General features: G+C 32.0%; 3 protein-coding genes across 3 annotated transcripts; 1 reads left to right on the plus strand and 2 right to left on the minus strand.

Annotated features, from left to right (window-relative positions):
• Positions 1 to 7562: 7562 nt before the first annotated feature.
• On the minus strand, positions 7563 to 9587 carry LOC130448488 (ankyrin repeat and MYND domain-containing protein 2). The gene is made up of 2 exons (XM_056785906.1): positions 9103 to 9587; positions 7563 to 8850 (listed from the first exon to the last, which is right to left on the minus strand). The coding sequence occupies exons 1-2, from the start codon at positions 9301 to 9303 to the stop codon at positions 7867 to 7869; spliced, it is 1185 nt and encodes a 394-aa protein (XP_056641884.1). The 5' UTR covers positions 9304 to 9587; the 3' UTR covers positions 7563 to 7866.
• A 1840-nt stretch (positions 9588 to 11427) lies between these two features.
• On the minus strand, positions 11428 to 16356 carry LOC130451154 (dihydrolipoyl dehydrogenase, mitochondrial). The gene is made up of 9 exons (XM_056789987.1): positions 16160 to 16356; positions 15708 to 15851; positions 15465 to 15603; positions 14806 to 15050; positions 13093 to 13194; positions 12811 to 13035; positions 12550 to 12748; positions 12231 to 12442; positions 11428 to 11973 (listed from the first exon to the last, which is right to left on the minus strand). Exons 1-9 carry the CDS (start codon positions 16199 to 16201, stop codon positions 11764 to 11766), a joined length of 1518 nt encoding a protein of 505 aa, XP_056645965.1. The 5' UTR covers positions 16202 to 16356; the 3' UTR covers positions 11428 to 11763.
• A 45-nt stretch (positions 16357 to 16401) lies between these two features.
• Positions 16402 to 20090, plus strand: LOC130453023 (methionine aminopeptidase 2). The gene is made up of 6 exons (XM_056792607.1): positions 16402 to 16795; positions 16852 to 17204; positions 17269 to 17608; positions 17675 to 17809; positions 17862 to 18036; positions 19248 to 20090. Exons 1-6 carry the CDS (start codon positions 16657 to 16659, stop codon positions 19498 to 19500), a joined length of 1395 nt encoding a protein of 464 aa, XP_056648585.1. The 5' UTR covers positions 16402 to 16656; the 3' UTR covers positions 19501 to 20090.
• The last annotated feature ends 1050 nt before the right edge of the window (positions 20091 to 21140 follow it).

Below are 21140 nucleotides of genomic sequence, written 5' to 3' on the forward strand. Positions count from 1 at the left end.
ATTTTACTTCAAAAACATCCATGAAATGATAAGAAATGGGAATAAATGAAACGGACTTCATATTATTGAAAAAAAATTGTATTGTACAAAAAAAGATATCATTTTACATCATATTTACATACTAGTTGTCCAGCACGAAACTGGTTCCTCTTTGAAGCTATTTTTGGAGGATTGATCTTCTGACAAACATCCACCCAGTCATAAGTCAGGCAATCTTGTTTTTCTGGCCAGCCCCAAAACTTGAGTCTTCTTTCCATGCATTCAACTATAGGTCCTTCTTCAAATAAACTAATAGTTTTGCCAGGGTATTTCTGTCCATCATTCTTAAGCACTACAAAGTTATCAATAGCAAAGTATCAGGTTTCAACGCAACTGGTATTTCTTCATCATTAGGCCTGTGAACAGGTATGCCTGCTACTTCCTGTAATATTTCTTCCAGATCGGAAAATGTTTGGCTTTGCCCATCAGACTATAGCACATCATCTTCATCTGAAGAAGAGTTTTGCTTTTTTGATTTTCTTCTTGGAAACTTGTGTTTCTTTAACGCACTGGTAGAAAGTTTGTTTGCTGCTTCTGAGATGGCTGCTTCAACCTCTGCAGTACTCCTGCCAGCAGGCACTTGCAGTTTTTTTCCTTCTTCTAGGGTTATCTTTAGTTAAAAACCCAGCTCTTTTCTTCTCCAACTGTTCCATAACAGCTTCTCCTATAGACTCTTTACCCAGGGGCTGGTTTTCTGGAAGTCGGTCTAGTAGTCTTTGCTTATTTAAGGGATGGATTCCACATTTGGCAAATCCAGCCCTCAAATTGTCTCTTCGCTTTTCTTCCAAAATTGCCATTAGCTGTTTTAGCAATCGTGGAAACAAATCTTTAGGGATCGTTGCAAATTTGGATCCTGGATCTGACTCTTTCCACTTGCGGAGGATGTCACGCCACGATCTTCTCATTGGTCCAAAGAAGGCAACGTCTAATGATTGCGTTAGATGTGTTGAATTCGGAGGGAGGCAAACGAACCTTATATTATTCTCTTCACAGAGCTTAAGCACATGCAAACTGATGTGAGAAGATAAGTTATCTCCAATGATAACTTTAGGGCCATCTATATTTTTAACACCTGGTAACAATGTTGACTGGAACCAATCTTCGAAGCATACTGCATCAAACCACCCACTTTCAGAACGGTTATATCGAGTTCCTTCAGGACCATTCTCAGTCCATGTGGACTACAAGTGCTCCTCTCTTGCAGATAACCTTTTTGTTCCCAGGGTCGTCGGTAAGGTTCGCCTCATCGTAATTGAATATATTATTTGGGGGAACATCTTTAACCTCTTCTTTGAGGTTATCAATGTAATTTTCGATGAGAGAAGCATCTACTTCGGCTCTGACTTTTTTATATTGGAATTTATCCTACGAGTCAGATTCTCATGTCTTTTTAAGAAGGCTTTTATCCATTCATAGCCAGGGAGATTGTTTTTGAACTGACAAATGTGGACACCTTTTTTGTCCAAATAGCTTTTGGCTGCTTAACGAAAATCCATTTTAACTACAAGGAACCCATAGTCTGCCATTTTAATTAAATGTTGTTCAAAAGCATGCTCCTCTTCATCACTAAAGATTCTTGCACATCCTACATTTTTTGTATGAGTCCCTTTAAGTTATAATATATTATATTATAAAGGTATATTATACCTTTTTTCTTCAGCTCTTTGGTTTAAGTTACCTGACCTAATAGCCTCTAAGCACTCCTATAACACTTCTGGTTTGTAATTGGCGTAATTTCTTGTTCCAAGAGGTTTTATTCGATTTCTCGGCATATTTACTGCAAAAAAATCTAAAACTTAGTGCTTACAATTGTAATAAAAATATTTTAAGTGGTTTTGTGTAAGAATCTGCTTATAAAATACTACTCAAGTATTATACCTATCAAAAATATGAGTCTTGGGGTAAATTTGGCCCAGTCACCATCTTGGGCCAAAGCTACCCCAACTACTGGGCCAAAGTTACCCAACTCTGGGCCAAAGATATCATGAAATAGTAAAATCGAATTATTCTGTATATAACAAAGGTAACAGCATTATTACAACAAAAATACTTGAAACAATTGAATATATAGTATTATTATACACTTGCCTCCTGCCAGTAGCTCTTCAAGAATTAGCGTTCACAAGTAAAAGTTGGAAGACAACAGTGATGCTACCTATCCAGTAATGGGTAAACTAAGTCGATAACACATCATATGATTACAATACAGCACAGCAAAAATTTTTCTAACTTTGGGCCAATGTTACCCTTAAAGGGCCAATCTTACCCCAACAGACAGTACCCTAATAATAGTCGACTTTACAATACAGTATGAAAAAAACTATATTTCCCAGCTTGATAAGTGGTGACATCTTCAAGTTGAGGTAGGACACCCTCGTAATACATCACTATCAATTTATGTTCTTAGAAAAAGATATAGCAGGAAGCTACTAACCAAAGTAATAATAATAATAACAGAAAAATTTTAAAGCAATAAAATGTGTAAAAGAAAAAGAAAATAACTAGATGAAGTAGTCTTTTATGATGACCGTGAAATTTTTTGTTTGAAGTGTTATTATCAAAATATGGATGATAGAGATACAGAAAACCATCAATGTATAACAAAAAGTTTCCGTAGAAATTTGTTAAATAAGGATGGCGCCACATTAGCATCCAGGGTGAATTTTATGATAGGTTTGTTCCAGCAGTATGCTCTGATCATATTTCAATCTTTGGTGCATTACGCAAAACTAATCTATTACGAATATGTACCCAACAATTGCTACTGAAACACCATCATCAAAACATCAAAAGTAGAAAATCATCATTTTTGTTTTTAAATAGTTTCACTGTCATCGCCACTCCTGACTAATTTCTCTATTTCCATCTTAATAGTATATTATACTACAAGGGAAGGAAGGTATCATGTCGCGCAAATTTACTGTTTTTGGATTTACGAGGTCTGGCTATTAAATAACGAGACTGGTTACGAAAAAAGGTTTTATTATAAAAATTATTCGACATTCGAATGCTCCCCTTCAATATACTTCCTCCCCTCGCCACACACCTTTCCATACGTTTTTTTCCATCGATGGAAGCAGTGTTGGAAGTCTTCTTTGGTGAGGGCCTTTAGGAGCTCTGCCGTTTTCTGCTTTACCGCATCCATCTACTCAAATCGGGTCCCTTTCAAAGTATATTTTAACTACGGAAACAAAAAAAGTCGCACGGTGCTAAATCTGGTGAGTACGGCGGATGTTCGAGCACTGGAGTGCGCTTACTGGCCAAATACTGCTTCACAGATAGCGCGTTATGGACAGATGCGTTGTCTTGATGCAAAATCCAAGAGTTGTTCATTCACAATTCGGGCCGTTTTTTACGAACTCGTTCTCGCAGTGTTGCCAAAACAATAGTAAGTCTGATTGACAGTTTAACCCTCTGGATACCGTTAATGTAGAAAAAACGATCAACATTGCCTTGAATTTTGATTTCCTCTCGGCCCTCACTAAAGAGCTTACATCACTCAAAAACACGCTCACGAAATAGAGAATTGTCTCCATAGACCTCTTTCAACAATTTATAGCACTCAGTTTTTTTCAATTTAATGAGAAATTTGAGATTGATACAAAATAGTGACGGAAACGTGTTTTGGGACGTGTATAGACAAGATATCTAGATACCCAACGCACTCCTCGTTTTTTACCCTACTCGTCTAGGGCGCTCTCTAGGCGCACAGTCTCGTTATTTAATAGCCAGACCTCGCATTATTGGTCAAAGCTGCTTTTGTTTCTAAACTTGAGCCTTATTTTTATCTTAAATGCACCAAAACAATAAACAAAATTGAAAAAACTATTGAAAATATAAATTTGTCGATTATAGAGTCGAAAATAGAGTTAACCCCACTTCCAAATAACAATCTTTTACATCTATTAAAAATTTTGGATTTGCAGCTCTCATCCAAGGGGGAATCGCAAAGATTTTAGACATTTTTCATACAAATATACAAAAATTGGAATGTTTCGATGCTCCACACTGATAATTCTTTTAAGGTAATTGTTGCCTTTGTACATTGAAATGTTCCGAACTTTTTAAATTACTTGAAAGCTTTTTAAAAGTTGGAATCGTTAATAATAATGACACTAAAGGAAAGAAAAATAATACAAACATGAAAATACTTATACCATCGATTAATAAGACATGAACTCTTCTATATCTATTTCTTTACTGTCTTGAACTTTCGTCATAAAATTGGTAACTATCGGTATCTTCATTTATTCCTATTATTTTTCTTTCCATTCTTATTTTGATAGTCTATTCGACATCTTGTCTTATCCTTATAATGAGGCGTTTAAGCTGTTCAAGTAAGTTGATTAAGTCAAATGAATTCAAGTGACTTTAAAACGAAATGAATATGTAAACCCATATATTCAACTTTTTGATGGACTGAATTGAATGGGTCGTGAGTTGAGGCAAGTGCAACTTTGTATATTCTAGGGAAATAATACACTTAATCTTCATGGCACGTAATTTAGCGTCTCTCTTCATTATTGTTTATTGTCACTTCCTTCACTGTTACTTATTTTATTCAAACTTAATAATATTTGAAATTAACAATTAATAAACATTTTGTGCTATCCGTAGCTTTTCCTTGTTGTCCAGTTGCAGACAACCTTTTAGCTACCTAGCTTAACATCAGCTTAGCACCCCTAACGGTGCATAAAATATCAAAATTATGATTGAGAACCACAGATTGCATCCGATTAGCTATTTTTAGTTTTTCAAAAAATGTTATTGTTTTTTTTTCCATATTCTAAGCAGGTTGCAATTTTTTAAAATAAATTGCAGTTTTGTTTGTTTGAAATGCGAATCATACCTTGGTTAATCATAAATTTTTTACGTTTAAAAAAAGGTTCAGTTTTTAATAACTATATTTTTTAAAAGTGCAGTTAATTTACCATATCTTAGCATTTTTTTGTAATTTGGCGAGCCAACTTTGAGTCGGTGGTTCTGAGTACGATCACCATTAGAAATGTCCTAATAGTAATTGCTGTATTGATGGTCGAAGAAATCAAACAAAACATTTAAAATTTATAATCTAAACAATCAATAATAAGTAGATTAATAATAATTAATTTGAAAATATCTAAGTTGGAGTTCCTGGAACCGCGGATGATGGTTATAATGAACTGTTGACATCCAACTACACCAACACTCACGATTACACTATCTGACTCGCGTTTCGATAACCAGATTTAAAAAAGCTCTTTTCGCAACACAAAATGAAATGGACTATACTAACTATATTCAGTTAATTAAATAATTTTAACCGCTCTACATAATTCTAGCTCCCAGTTGTGTTATTAGATTTTAAAGTTTGTAAACTGTATCTGATAACTTAGAAGTAAATAGCCCGACGCAAACAAAACATTTTCGTGCTTACAGAATGAAGTAATTTAATAACAAAGTAACTTTATTACTTGCTTAAAAGGCATCAACTTTGCTTGGCTTCACAAAAACATGGAGTTTAACATGATATTTATTCGTTAATAATATTTATGGTAGATTAAAAAATAATTCAGTATTTGCTACATTTTTAGATAACATTCTTTTTCGATAATAATGTTACAAACAAGTTCGCAAAATGATTCCCTGGGCCGGCCCTGTCCAACTACTATGGAATTTTAAAAATTCGGCGTCGTTCACATTTTTTATAAATGGCGGAACTCGTTGATGTTTATTTGTATATATTTTTTTTAGTTGCAGTCGGTTTATTTACAGTATTCCTACTAAATAATTTCTACGAAAGTCTATTTATTTATTTCTTTTGTATCTTTTTGTTCTAGAACTTTGTAGAATTTTATTTGGGTATATAAATGATTTGTGTAAACGCAATTAGTTAGTTTAAAAAATAAATAGTCGTAGTGAAAAGAACGAATTAGTAAAAGTAATCACAGAAATTATTTAAGTGATATTTACACTGGCGAGCAAAAAATTGAGGTCACCTTAAAATTTTCATGTTCTTTGAAATTTTACGTTTTCAGATAGTATTCGCAAACTGTACATCATTGCATGTGCTTTTGTAAGCTGAATGTGATACTCTATACTAAAGAAAAATGCATTTTTCTCTTGGATTTAATGATTTATTCTGGAAAAGCAACAAATTAACATTTTGGGCAAAATTCAGCATTTTGTTATTAGGGAAAATATGGAACGGACAAAATAAAAAAACTTGACATTAATAATGTGTATTCCCTCCTCTTGCATTGATGACTGCTTGAAGTCGGCTCGGCATACTTCGAATTAAGTTGCGGATCACATTCTGGTCGATTTTATCCCATTCCTACAACAACCATCTTCTCAACTCCTGGGCAGTTTTTGGTGCTGGTGTGTGTCTGCGGATCAGTCGTCCCAGACATGTTCTATGGGATTCATGTCTGGGCTGCGGGCTGGCCAATCAAACCGCCTAATTTCTACCTCATCCAGATACTCCCTGATAATTCTGGCTGTAGATGGTCTCGCATTATTTTGCATAAAAATACCACGTTCTCCCATAGTCACCATGAAAGGCATAACAAGGTCTTCTAGCACCTTTGTAATGTACTTGTGAGATTTTAGGATGCCATTTTGTATGAAGACCCAACCTTATCCGACTTTGTGCAGTGATTCCAGCCCAAACCATAACTGACCCACCGCCAAATGGAAGGCGCTCGTCAATGCAAACTTCAGCATATCTTTCCCCAGATCTTCTCCACACTCGTCGACGTCCATCTGACCTAGTGAGGCAAAAACGCGACATCTGAAAGCAATACCCAGATCCAGTCATCATCATTCCAACGAACGTGATCTCTGGCAAATGTCAATGTTTCAGTCCGATGCTGGTGTTGCAACGGGGGACCTGTAGCCATTCTTCTGCATGACAGCCCAGCAGCATGAAGTCTTCTAGCGGTCCATTCACTAACGTTGATATTTCTCACTTCTTCCAACTGATTTCGCAGTGAAACCGCAGTAGCTGTCCGATTCCGCAAAATTGTGGACACCAAAAAACGGTCATCTCGTTGAGTGGTAATTCTTTTTTGCCCAGACCCTGGTCTTCTAGTAATCACGCCAGTCTCCAGAAAGCGCTGGTACACCCTTTGCACACCACAAAGACTAGCACCAACAATTCTTGCAGTTTCACGTTGCCCCCGACCATCTTGCAACAACTACAATTCTTGCCACAACAATAGGATCTAAAGGCATTATTGACCTGTTAAATCACTACACTTTGCAATTGTTAGGCTTTACCCAAAGAATCAACAGTAAACTGGAAAACAGGCAAGGGAAATGCGAATCTTCAATTAGCGCATTTTTCATCAAAGTCGTACTCTAATACATGGAAGGACAGCTAATGAGTGTTGTCAAGTCTTGGAAAAAATTTACTAATAATCCTTATCAATATTGACGCTAAAATTATTCGCAATTTCTGAAGTGACCTCAATTTTTTGCTCGCCAGTGTATAAGTGAAATATTATAAATAATGTATAGTGTGTAAATAAATTAAGAACGTAAGAGACAGTGTTTATTAATTCCCCCCAGGAGTATAAAGAATGTAAATAAATACGAAAAACGCATCACCAACTCTGCTTCCATTGGTCGTACTCATAAATCAATACTTAAATAATTTATCTATGTGAACGAGTACTTATGAGATTAGCATGTTCAACAAAACTTCAGCTTTCTTATATTATTATAGATAATGTTGGGAAGAAAAACATTCATGACATTTTGTAGTAGTTTACTTAAAATTAATTACTTTGTTCACAGAGCTGTGTTTATTAGATATTAAATAAAACAAGTAGAATTTATTAAATTTCAATTATTTACTAAAAGATTTTGTAGGTCAGTCGACAATTCAGCTGCATCTGGTTTGGTTAATGGATCTGTATCAATCATTTGGCTCAGTCTAGGACATGCCTTTTTATGCCAATGCCAATGCAACCTCTGGCAACTTCTATCACAATATTGAACGACTTTACATTTCGAACATTTTTTAGCAGGTTTTTCTTCTCCACAGGTATTGCATACTGATAAACTATCTTCAAACCCTCTTTGTCCATTTATAGCATGACTTATTACACTCAAAGCTGTCAGTGGATCTTTGCTGGCTAAGCTAGCAACCATCTGACGAAATAGAGTGCAATCCCTGTATGGAAATTCTCTAATACATTCTTTTAAAAATGAATCCATAAATTCTAAGTGGCCATCTTTCCCCGGTTTTAAAAGCTTCCTTGTAAACAATTCAGTAATGTCTAGTTTTTTTTCTTCTTCTGATTCATCTTTTTTAGCTGACTGCCTTTGTCTCACTTTCAAAATTTCTCCAACAATATATCCTAGATAATGAAATTTGAAAGACATCACTTCATTTCTATCAGCTCCTCTTTTTATTTCTCTTTCACACATAAGCTCCAGAACTTTTTTAACTTCTGATAGATGTTCAGAAATGCCTACAAAATTTTGAACATTCAAAACCACCTTTATGGGATTTATGTTTGTCTGCATTACAAATCTATGGAAGCTTTCAGCTAAAAAGGGTGGTAGGTATGGTGCTTTATTAGGTGGTTCTGTTGTGTAATAGTCTACATCAGATTTTGGGATATAACTATTGATTACTGCAACACAATTGTGATGTCCTACGAATGCAGCCATTTGTGATGGCGTGCGGCCAACTGTGTTAGTGATGTGGGACTTTGCTCCTGCTAATAAAAGTGCAAGACAGACATCAGAATTTCCAGACAGTCCAGCAAAATGTAGAGCTGTGTATGTATGTTGATGTTCACAGTAGTTTACATCAGCTCCCTGTAAAAAAATTGATACTGGTAGTTCATTTAGTTATAAAGAACTATAACTATTGAATCATTTGGTTACATATTATAATATGAAAAAACAACTGAAACATCAAAGTTGTAATAATTATTAATTAAATGTCATGAATTAAGTTTTATAATATAAATATTTCAATGTATAAAATTGTTGTTTAATTTATTTAGTTATTATTATTCATTTTACTAGAAATGTGTAAATTACTTTCCCAATATAATGATAGCTTACCTGATCTAAAAGTACTTGCACCAGATCCTTATTTCCCTTATAAGCGGCATGTTGAAGAGGGGTCATAGAATTTTCATCAACTATATTCACGTTTTTTACTTGCGAAAGCAAAGTCTTCAATAGAACTACATCATTGTTTTCAATAGCTTTGAAGATCTGTTCTTCCGTTTCAGTTAAAATTGTTTTATTTTTTTCTGACATTTTTCTTCACTTCAATTTCGAATTTTTAAAAAATACAAAATATTAAGAAACAGCACCTTTCCTACCCCTTTTATAATTGTCAAAAAGTCAATATTTTCTATTATAGGTTACACTCTTCTTCTTAATTTAGTTTCAGTAATAAAGATTATTAAAACTTAAAATTATAAACATCCGACGTTTAGGTAGCATTCAATTTATAAAATCAACATACTATAGTATTCACTTGTTACGATATGCTTGTAAACTTATAAAATACGCAAAGGAATAAAGTTTCGAATCGAAGTGACTGATGACCAGTAATACTCTTACTTCACATCAAAAATAAAAGAAGAGACAATTTGCTGGTAAATTTGTATGGTTGTATTATGGAGTCTACACTCCATAGGTTGTATAGTCTTTATGAGTTTTCAATACGAAAGCTCAATTTAAAGCACAGTTTAAAATTTGGGCAAAGAAAATATACAAATATATTTGCTCTATGTTCATTACACGTGTTTTATTTAATCTGGTATACCGTGAATATGAAATGGCAATTTTAACTTGAGTTTGAAAAAAAATTGAATCAATTTTGTTTCAAATATTTTTTATTATGATTGATTAGCTTTATTGGATAGAATTGTGATATGTTATTCATTTGGGTAAAACGTATTGTTTATAATTATTTTTTCCTAAGTGTCACTTATTCAAAAAAGCATGGTTATATACATTACAATCTCGATATAAGAAACCGGAAGGGAACAAGTAAATATTCGTTATATGAAGTAATTCGTTGAACTGAGGTTTGTTATGTTGAGGTTACATGGTCTAAAATTTGTTATAAAAAGGTAAACAATTGTTTTACGAACAAAAGGGTATCGCGACATACTATGTGGTTAAGAGTCATAAATTGGTGTAACTTTATCTTAGGGTTTTGGGTCGACAAAATTCGTTAATTAGAGGTATTTATTCTTTTTATTGGTAGTTAGAAATTCGTTATAAAGATTGTTCGCAATGTAAAAGTATGTAGACAATTCAATGGTATTACAAAGAATTTGTTTAATCGGTGAAGTCGTTGTATTGAGGTACGTTATATTAAGGTTGCACTGTATTATAAGAATTTATAAATTCATACATAGTAATGAAGATTGTAAAGCAGAGCATTGAGAAAAGTGCTCTGTATCTCTAGGTTTGTGAGTTTACAACATTATTTCCATTTTTTAATATTTAAGCATTTTTCAAATATTTTTTAGGAATTGTTGAAAGGTGAGAATTATATTGTTATACCTATCTACCTCAGCTAGTATCGATAATATGCTTTATCAAATGTTTTAGTATGTATCTAAAGGCTTAAAGCTCTTTCAAAACTGATGTGTTGTGATAATCTAGGAATAGTCTTGAGAGATCAATACATTTTTATTTATTTATAGCCCTGGACAATCGTCAAAACACGATGGAAATAAATGAAATAATAGGAATTTGAAAAATTACTATCATATTTAATTTATAAAGCACTATGTATTAAGATGTAAGAAATATCATTTATTTAATGAAATTTAATTGCTTATAACATCGTCAGTTTTCTTGTAACCTGGTGAACTTGTTCATCAGCCAAATGGCCGACGATAGAAGAAAATACAGTCGAAACTGTACCTACTCTTGCACAGCACTCCCGTCAAATTAAACTCAAAAGCTGTTAAGTTCATTGAGCCTCTTTTTGCTTCTTTTATATTCAGTTATTATTCCTCACGGTGGTCGGAAGCACATACTGTTATGTTTAGTTAGGAGTCGTTATTGAATAGCTTCCTGGCGTAATAGAATAAAAACAATACTTAATTAAAATACGATATATTATGTTATAATACGAGCGTACATTCTCTAATCGACTTTTGAGAAGTTACTGGATTGATCTCTCTAATGATCGATTAGAATTATGTTTTGTAATGGCAACTTGCATGATACATAGCACATACAATGAGCAAATTCAACATAATTAGCATATACTAAAAAAATGTTCCCATATCAGGGCTGTTCCTGAAATTGACCGAATCCTACATAAAAATGTCTCTACCCCATTCAAAAAACAAACCACCGAGTCAATCTACTTCTAATTTTCCATCACAGAAAAAAAATGAATGAAAACCATAATTATAAATAAATGTTCTATATTTCAAGTGAAGTTAGGGCTTAATAAAATACATATGTACAAAAGCAGAAGAAAATGAAGTGACATTGTGTTTGCATATTAGAAATCACAATACCAACCCAGCTGAGGAAAAGTTTTCCTATATCAGGGTTATTTCTGAAATTTGTCATATCCTACACAAATATGTCCCTATCCCATTCAAAAACAAACAAACGGGAAATAGAGAGAAAAAATGAATAAAAACCAAATCATTATAAATAAATATTCTATATTTTAAGTGAGGCTTAACAAAATATATACATAAACAAAAGAAATGAAAGTGACATTGTGTTTGCATATTAGAAATTTATAGGTTTTCCACAATATGCAGCCATATTAGCTTCTCTTAATGCTTCTGAACAAGTTGGGTGAGCGTGGCATACTCTAGCGATATCTTCACTTGAAGCTCCATATTCTTGACCTAAAACTGCTTCGTTGATAAGTTCACCAGCTCCGGGACCAATTATATGTGTGCCTAAAATTCTATCAGTAGCTTTGTCGGACAATACCTGTAATAAAAAAGGTTCTTTGGTACGTCTCTAGTTTCTTGAAAATTATACTCTGACAACTTCAGTTGAGTGTGAATTGATACCTATCACAAAAAACTTAAACTCCTTAATAGCATTAGTTATAGAGAACACCACTTTGAATTCCTAGGAAAACAGACATAGATAATTACAGGTGTTTGAAATCTATTTGACGTTTATATGAATTGATTTAATTAAGCAGTATAATTTATCCTGTATTTGAATATTCAAAAGTTCACCTTTACAAAACCATCAGTTTCAGCATTAGTTTTTGCCCTAGAATTTGCCATGAATGGGAATTTTCCTACTTTGTAACTAATGCCTTCATTCTTAAGGTCTTCTTCAGTCTTTCCAACCCAACCAACTTCCGGATGGGTATAAATTACAGATGGCACGCAATTGTAGTCAATATGTACAGGTCCACCTTGTATTCCTTCCACACAAGCCACTCCTAAAATAAAAGATGACAAAAACAACAAATATAATAATTATAGTAGAAATTCAAGTTACAGTATAAAATTTAGTATCAACAATAATACAATTTTTATGATTGTTTACCTTCATCTTCAGCTTTGTGTGCTAACATAGGTCCATGTATACAATCCCCAATAGCATAGATACTAGGAACAACAGTTTGGAAATGTGAGTTTACAGGAATTCTTCCTTTCTGATCTTTAGCAATACCCATTTCATCTAAACCTAAACCTTCTGTAAACGGCCTTCTACCTACACACACCAATAGTACGTCACATTCAAGCTATAAACCAAAATGAACCATCAGGAACGTTTTCATTATTTGAAACTTAACTAAAAACTTACCACTTCTGTTTTGCTAGAATCTTTTCCATCTTCAATGTTTACTTTTACGATACTTCCTTCTTTTTGTGCGGCAGTAACTTTGGTACCCAATTTGAAATTTAGACCTTGCTTAGTGAGAATCTTTTGAAGAGATTTGGCTACTTCTGCATCAATACCTGCACCACCAATTGATGGCAAAAATTCAATTGCTGTTACACTGGATCCCAATCGTGACCATACCGAACCCTACAATAATAACAATAATGTTATGTTTTAAATATTTGTTTATTAAATTTTACATACCAATTCCAAACCAATTACACCGGCTCCTATAACTATCAATCTTTGTGGAACTTGTTTCAGAGATAAAGCACCAGTTGATGAAACAATAGTTTCTTCATCGATCTTGAAAATAAAAATGTAAGAAATATTATCTATTATAATCAAATATCAATATAGTAATATTTATGGAAATCAGCTTTACTAATGTATATGTAAATTATGATTGAAATGAGGTAATAAATGTGAGGAAAAAAATTATTTGGAAAATACTAGTATATTAGTGTATCAATGTATTTATGAAATTAACTAAATTAATTAATATCAAATTGATAATCTATTAATAAGAATTGAATTTATAAACATTGTTAGGAATATGTAACTTGAACGATATTGAATATTTGAATGATATAAATGGTTAAGCAGCAATATGCAATCATGTTCGTGGTGACTAGTTTTACTGCTTGAGGAAGACTGATTATCTTATAAAATTGTTATTTTGTGTTAAGAAAGAATTGAAGATAAGGCGAAGTATATCCGAAAGTATCTAACAATTATTTTTGCTATAATTGTTGAAGGATGGACGTGAATTCTGGTCTCAAGAAGGAAGAATATACTCAATTAGAAAGAGAAGAGTGGTGTTTGTATGACTTTAACTGGGAAAAAATGAGGTGATAAAGCAATTAACCAAAATATATTTGAAAACTAAGATTTCTCAGAAAGGGATTAAAAATGAGTCTGAAGTTCCATCCGTGGCTTATCTACAAAACATGGAAGAGCAGCAGAAATAACATTCTTAGAAATTCTTATTTAGCGATAAATGCCGATACATAATTATTATCATTGTAACTTCATTCTAATATTCATTCTCTATTCAGATCTCTAACAATTAACTTATAATTAATTTAATAAATATAAGAAAAAAATTCTGAGAGGATAAGTCATAAATTTAAACTGAATAACATTCATGTTTCACAATAAATACAAGTGTTTTACAAAAGTTACAACTAAACAGTATGTAAAAATATTTAGCTAAAATACTTTAGATATGAGGCTATTATAAACTTACTCGATTCACAAATAAAATTTTCTAAAAAAAATAGAATGAAATATACAAATTTTGGTCATTCTTTTTTATTGAGTTTTTTCTCAAGTATAGTCCCAATTACTTTGTCCTATGTTGCTTTAGGTCTTTCTATTTATTTTTCCCTATTTTTGCATCACATACTCTCTTTGCTGGTCTTGAATCTTCCTTTTTTGTAAATGACTCCACCAATTTAACTGTCTTTGTTCAAAGAGTGACATAATCTTCACATCTTGTAGTGTTTGGACATTTTTAACATAAATTATTTCATCTCTGTAGCTTACGCACTTTATTGTTCATAAGTGAGAGTCCATATTTCACAAGTCGTGGTCAATATTGATCTATAAACTGCTTTATAAACATTCAGCTTTATCATTTCTGAGACTTCTTTTATATTGATCTAACAATTATTTTAGCTGTAATATAATATATTTGAGACATTTTTAATTCCCTTGGTAATCTCTGCAACTTCATTACCTTTATTTCAGTGCCAAGTTAAAAAAATACTAGAATTATTCCTTCTCATACTACAATTAACTGGCCCACCAGATTGAACTCAAAATGATTTTTTCTTTAGGCATATTTAAAACAAAATATTGGGAAAATATATGTACCTTAACTTCAACTGTATATTTTGGAAAATGAATGCTTACCTCTATTCCTGGGAAAGGTGTAACCTCAGATCCAGTAGCTATGAGAATATTTTTGGTATTTACTACTTCACTGGAGCCATCTTCTTTTGCTACGGTAACTTGATTGGGTCCAGTAATTTTACCATGTCCCTTAACAAGGTTTACCTTGTTTTTTTTAAACAATTGGGCAATACCTCCAGTTAAACTAGTAACAGCTTTTGTTTTCTGTCCCATTAGTTTATCCAAATTTAAGCTAACATTACCAACTATAAAGCAATACATCATTAGCTAGAGAACGGAATAATTTTCTTGTACATTTTTCTTCTTAAACCTTTTTATATGGTTTTTGTGGTGCTTTGTCTTGATTTTAAGTTTCATTTTATGAAAATCAGTTACAAAAAAATGAATAATTTTACTAGGTACTTTATGGCTGTTTCAAAATAAGGCAGATAAAATTTTAAGTTCAAAACTATACAATAGTCACATGTCTATTTAATATGCATCTAAAATTAATTTAAGCTGATTTCTACACCTCCTTTTTCAAGTATACTTAAATAAATGTTGAAATTTGTCAACTAAGATCCAAAGAAACCAAATCATTTGTCGTAAGAACCTTCATCTGTTTTTTAAAATTAATAAAATAATTTCAATGTATTCAACAATTCAACATTGTAACTAACCTTCAATTCCTCTTTCAGTTAAATCCCCAGTATGAGCCATATGATAAAAATGAGAATTATTTAATAAAGCCTTAGATGGAATGCAACCAACATTGAGACAAGTTCCACCCAATGTTGGATTCTTTTCAACGCACACAGTCTGCAAATAATCAAATTTTATAGAAAATAATTGATGTAAAACATATAGTCCTATTTCTTAATCAGAGGATAAGTTTTTGACAAATGACCAATTCATACACTTACCTTCATACCCAATTGTGCTGCCTTAATAGCCGCAACATAACCCCCTGGTCCTGAACCAATGACCACAATATCTGCATCTTCAGTACTGGAATATAGTCTACTTTGCAGTGTACCCAATATTCTTGGATTATATCTTAAAGTTGACTGGAAAATAATAAAAAATTGTTGTAATAATAATCCCAATAATAAAAGGACAAATGTTAATAGGGTTTTTGAGAAGTGAATACTAATTGTTAATGTATGCATTCATGCTGTTATAACAATCGTGTATTTCAATGAACATACAATATTTATATATTATTCTTATATTAAATCAGTCAATATATTCCTATTTAATGCCATTTATACGTTATACGATTATAAAGTATCTACGAAATTATTAAGATGTAAAAAGTTTACGGTTTATGCAGATATACAGGCAATTTATTACGTAAACTGAAAAAAACACTGACCTTTAAGGAAGCTGTTAATACGTTACACACAGAGCGTTGCATGATTGTTTTGTGGATTTATTGGTAAAAAAATGAAAAAATCGTAAAAAAAATCGTATATTCGAAATTTAGATAATAATTTTCCTAAATTATTTTTTCACCTCAATCCTTAGAGGTGACATTTACTAAGTGACAAGTGTGGAAGTGTCGTAATGTGCAATCAGATCAGAATCACCGTAATGCGATCAACTAATCATATGATCAGTTATAATTTTACAATTTATAAAGCTCAAATGTTAATTCCTTCTAATGGCTAAAGTATACGGTTTTTCAGTATAAATTATAATTATTATATGCAATTTTATTAATATCTCTTAAAAAAGATACAGTAAGTAGAAACGTGAGCTAGACACGGCTATTTAACCGGTTTAACTTATTGGGTAACTATTCACGAAAAAAATAATGTCATTTTTGACGTTTGGAGTTGATTGAATATATTTTTTATTCATACCAGAAAAATGGCGGCTTTAAAAACCGAAATTAAAGAAGACCAGGAAAATGAGGAAGACCAAGAACGCGTTGTTGAAGATGATATAGAAAATGGAAATCCAGAAACTTCTAAAAAAAAGAAGAAAAAGAAAAATAAGAAAAAAAATGGTAAGCTCGCGTCGTCACATGCTTGATATTATTGAATAACCACATTTTTATCACAGTAATTTTGGACGAAGATGGGAAAGATGAAAATAGTGAAAAACAATTAAGTGATGCACCCATCAATACACCTATAACCGAAAACGGGGAAGTAGAAGCGGACGGCGACAAGAAGAAAAAGAAAAGAAATAGAAAAAAGGGTGGTAAACCAAAACAAACGGACCCACCTTCTATCCCAATCGTGGAACTATTTCCAGACGGTGTATTTCCAATCGGAGAAATACAGAAATATGAAACCGGTAAAGATGATCGTACCGCCAAAGATCGTTTCACTTCTGAAGAAAAACGAGCACTTGATAGAATGCATAATGATATTTATAATGAAGTGAGATTGGCAGCAGAAGCACATAGACAGGTATATTATTAATGATGATGACTTTAATATAACTACAATATATTAGTAATTGTTATTTTATTAGACTCGTCAATATATTCAAAAATGGATAAAACCTGGCATGACCATGATAGAAATTTGTGAAGAATTAGAAAATACCGCAAGGAAATTAATTGGAGAAAATGGCCTGAAAGCAGGCTTAGCATTTCCAACAGGTTGTTCAAAAAATCATTGTGCAGCTCATTATACACCCAATGCTGGTGACAAGACAGTTTTTGAATATGATGATGTTGTAAAAATTGACTTTGGCACTCACATTAATGGTAGAATTATTGATTGTGCTTTTACCCACACTTTTAATCCTAAATATAACAAACTGGTTGAAGCAGTTAGGGATGCTACTAATACTGGAATTAAAGCAGCAGGTAAAAATCAGTTTGAAAATAAATGTTATGATTTGTATTGTATTTACTAGCATATTTTCTTTCAAGGTATTGATGTTCAACTTTGTGAAATCGGAGCTCAAATACAGGAGGTTATGGAGTCATATGAAGTTGAATTAGATGGAAAAACTTACCAAGTTAAATCTATAAGAAATTTGAATGGGCATTCTATTTCACCTTATAGTAAGCATTGTTGTAAATTTTGTATTTCAAGATTTAAAAGTATTTTTTTTAGGGATACATGCTGGTAAAACAGTACCAATAGTCAAAGGAGGGGAGGCTACTGTAATGGAAGAAAATGAATTTTATGCAATTGAAACTTTTGGCTCTACGGGTAGGGGTGTTGTACATGATGATATGGAATGCTCCCATTACATGAAAAATTTTGACGTACCCTATGTGCCATTACGGTAAGAAAGAGTAAATTCCATACTTATCCAGTTCCTCTATTAGTAAATAGATTGTCAAAAGAACAGTGGCGGGTATATAGATTTGCCACTTGTAGGTTATTCTTCTTTTGTCGCCTCTACCGATCTTTGAAATCCTATACCTTAATTCAAAATAATTTGAATTACTTTTTTATTAGAAAAATTTCAACTTTATAATTTGAAAAATAGAAGATGCTTGATTATTTCCACGTAAAAAAAAATTAGCATTATTTCAAGCAATGAAAAGTTGAATACTACTTTTGTATGTTTTAAAAATCTTCAATAATTATATATTATGATTAAACTATACACAATGAGTAATGCTGGTATATATTTTTTATTACATTCTCAGTTTAACAACAATAAAATAAATATTTTTTCTTAATTACCTGTTGGTATTAGAGTTTGAGTAAGTTAAATTATAAAAAAATTCCAATTTATTGTTCAGACCAACCAAGTCTTGATTATATTGTCTTATGAAAACATGTTCAGATCTGACTCATGCTTAAAAGATCTAAAGCATTGAGCATTTCTTGACTTAAAGGTCGATAGTAAATAGCTCTTCACTTTTTTCAAGCAAGGAAAGCTTCTCTCGTCTTAGGGTACACGTTTTTCAGGAAACTAGCTTTTCCGTTAGAATTGATGGTAACAACTCTATCAATTTTAGAAGAAATGAACATTTTGAGCAGAATCTATTATACACTTCTTGCAATTTTGCTAACTTGAATATGAGGAAATCTATGACAACGAGAAACATTTCATTCAAATATCTTCATCAGGTATTTCATCAAATCATCTTTCTGTCTATATGGTTCATTCCATCGCCTTTTTCCCAAAAGAATTAAAATTCTCGACTCGACATAAAAGTTTCAATCTTATTCTCTACAATTTGATTTGAATGCTATAAACCAAACAACAATAAAATAGTGAGTTCGGGGGAACATTAGTATATTGGCATCAAGTTAAAATAGATTTTATATCAATATTTCTATGATGTATGCAAGTTAAAGCATTTTAAAATAATTTCACCGGCATTTAAAATTTTTTATGAATTTTTTTAATTACTTAAACAATTTATAACTTCATTTTGTAATAACCTTGTGTTTGTAGGGTTTCTCATCTATTGTTATTTCAAAAATATCTCCAGTTTTATACAAATCAATGACTAATGTGAAATTTCTACTTTGTTTCAGTCTGCAATCCTCCAAATCTTTATTAAACATTATCAACAAGAATTTTGGAACGCTAGCGTTTTGCAAAAGGTGGTTAGACAGAGCTGGGGCAACAAAATACCAAATGGCCTTAAAGGATTTGTGTGACAAAGGGATTGTAGATGATTATCCTCCATTATGTGACATAAAAGGATGTTATACAGCTCAGTTTGAACATACTATAATGTTAAAACCAACATGCAAGGAAGTTGTTTCCAGGGGAGACGATTACTAATATTTCACCAAAATGTTTTTTCAACTGATACCAATTTTATTAATAAGAAACTTTCATCAAAATATGAATATCGAATTTTTTCTATTAAAAAAATGTGGTTAGTTTTACATAGCTTGAACTAATGTGGGCAATGTAAACTTTCTTCTACATGTACATTATCTGTATGTAATAAAAAACTGTATAGGAAATTTTTTTTATGTGGAAGAGTGCTTAGAGAATTGCGAGGGTTTCTTTTCACAAACAAGTTTATTTTCTAAGCATAAAACTTGACAGAATTGAAAAAATGTTTCTTCTTAAATTCAGGATAGTGTATATGCAACAAATTTGACAAAATTATTACAACAATAATGAATATCTGGTCAATTCTTTACCACCTCAAACTAATTATCACAATTTAATTGTGATTAATGATCATTTAGTAAAAATGGACAGAACTTTATTGTACCATCCCTTGGATAAAAATTGACTATTGTTTAACGACTTTTTACCGAATTTTCTAGCCTACAGCATTTGGTATATGATGGAGCGCTTTTTGTTAATTAAATTTTGAGTGTAGCATTTTTTTTAAATAAAATTAATTGGTTTTTGAACATAGTCGTTTGAAATACAGTGATGGTATTTGAACAATCTATAGTCTGTTTTGATGTATGAGAGAGCAATAAAATTATGCAGCATTCGTAATCTGTAGGTTTATCACTTTTTTTAGTACACAGCAAGTTATAACTCGAGTATTTTCGTATAAAATAATATTTGTATAAATATGAATATATCTGATAAAAGGGTTTTTTTGGTTAAAAATAACGAATGGTTATATTTAATTGCAGTGCATAAGTATTGTTCGTATTCTAGAATCAAAACTTTGGTCGTACATGTAACAAACAATGGTTGTAGTTGTATCGACAATATAGAATTATTTAACTACAATAACATTTTGTTTTGTTAAACGGTTGCTCCAGGAAACATTATTGCAATTGTTCGACACGAAAAGAGGCGACGGTAAATAATAAATTTGATAATGTATATATAATCTTCAGGTTTATTTTCCATATTCAACTTTTAGCAATGAAGCTCGTCTAATTAACAGAAATTTGAGATATGAGCGAAGTTTTTCAACTTCCAAATTCAAAATTTATAAAACATGTATTCTCGCATATTCAAAAGTTTTATGTAGACCGAACTTTTTGGGACACGGATGCTATTAAATGGATATACAAAAACAACGTTTCACTTCCCAATGAGTTAACCGTCTGTAAGTTGTTGTATATTGGAGGTCTGTAATGCTATATTATAACGATTTATTAAATAGATGGGTGAGATTTACAACAGCACTAGATACTATTAATTAATAGAAATAATCAAATACATTATAATCAGTGTGTATTTCGAGGAGTGATTGGGAGCATTGAGTTGAAAATAATCAATATTAACGCTAAATATTTTGGATCAGTACATGATACAGCGATATGGCAAATATCTCGTATAAATTTACATTTAGAACAAGTGTATTTGCAATATTACCATAAACCAGGTTGCCCTCTTGAGTGAAATACTGAGTAAATTCTCTCTCTCGATGTCTGTACCAGGAAAATGAGGTACCAGATGATAATGAGTTATTTATCATTGAATCTAGCTACATCTTT

This window comes from Diorhabda sublineata, chromosome 1 (assembly GCF_026230105.1).
Source record: "Diorhabda sublineata isolate icDioSubl1.1 chromosome 1, icDioSubl1.1, whole genome shotgun sequence".
NCBI lineage: Eukaryota > Metazoa > Arthropoda > Insecta > Coleoptera > Chrysomelidae > Diorhabda > Diorhabda sublineata.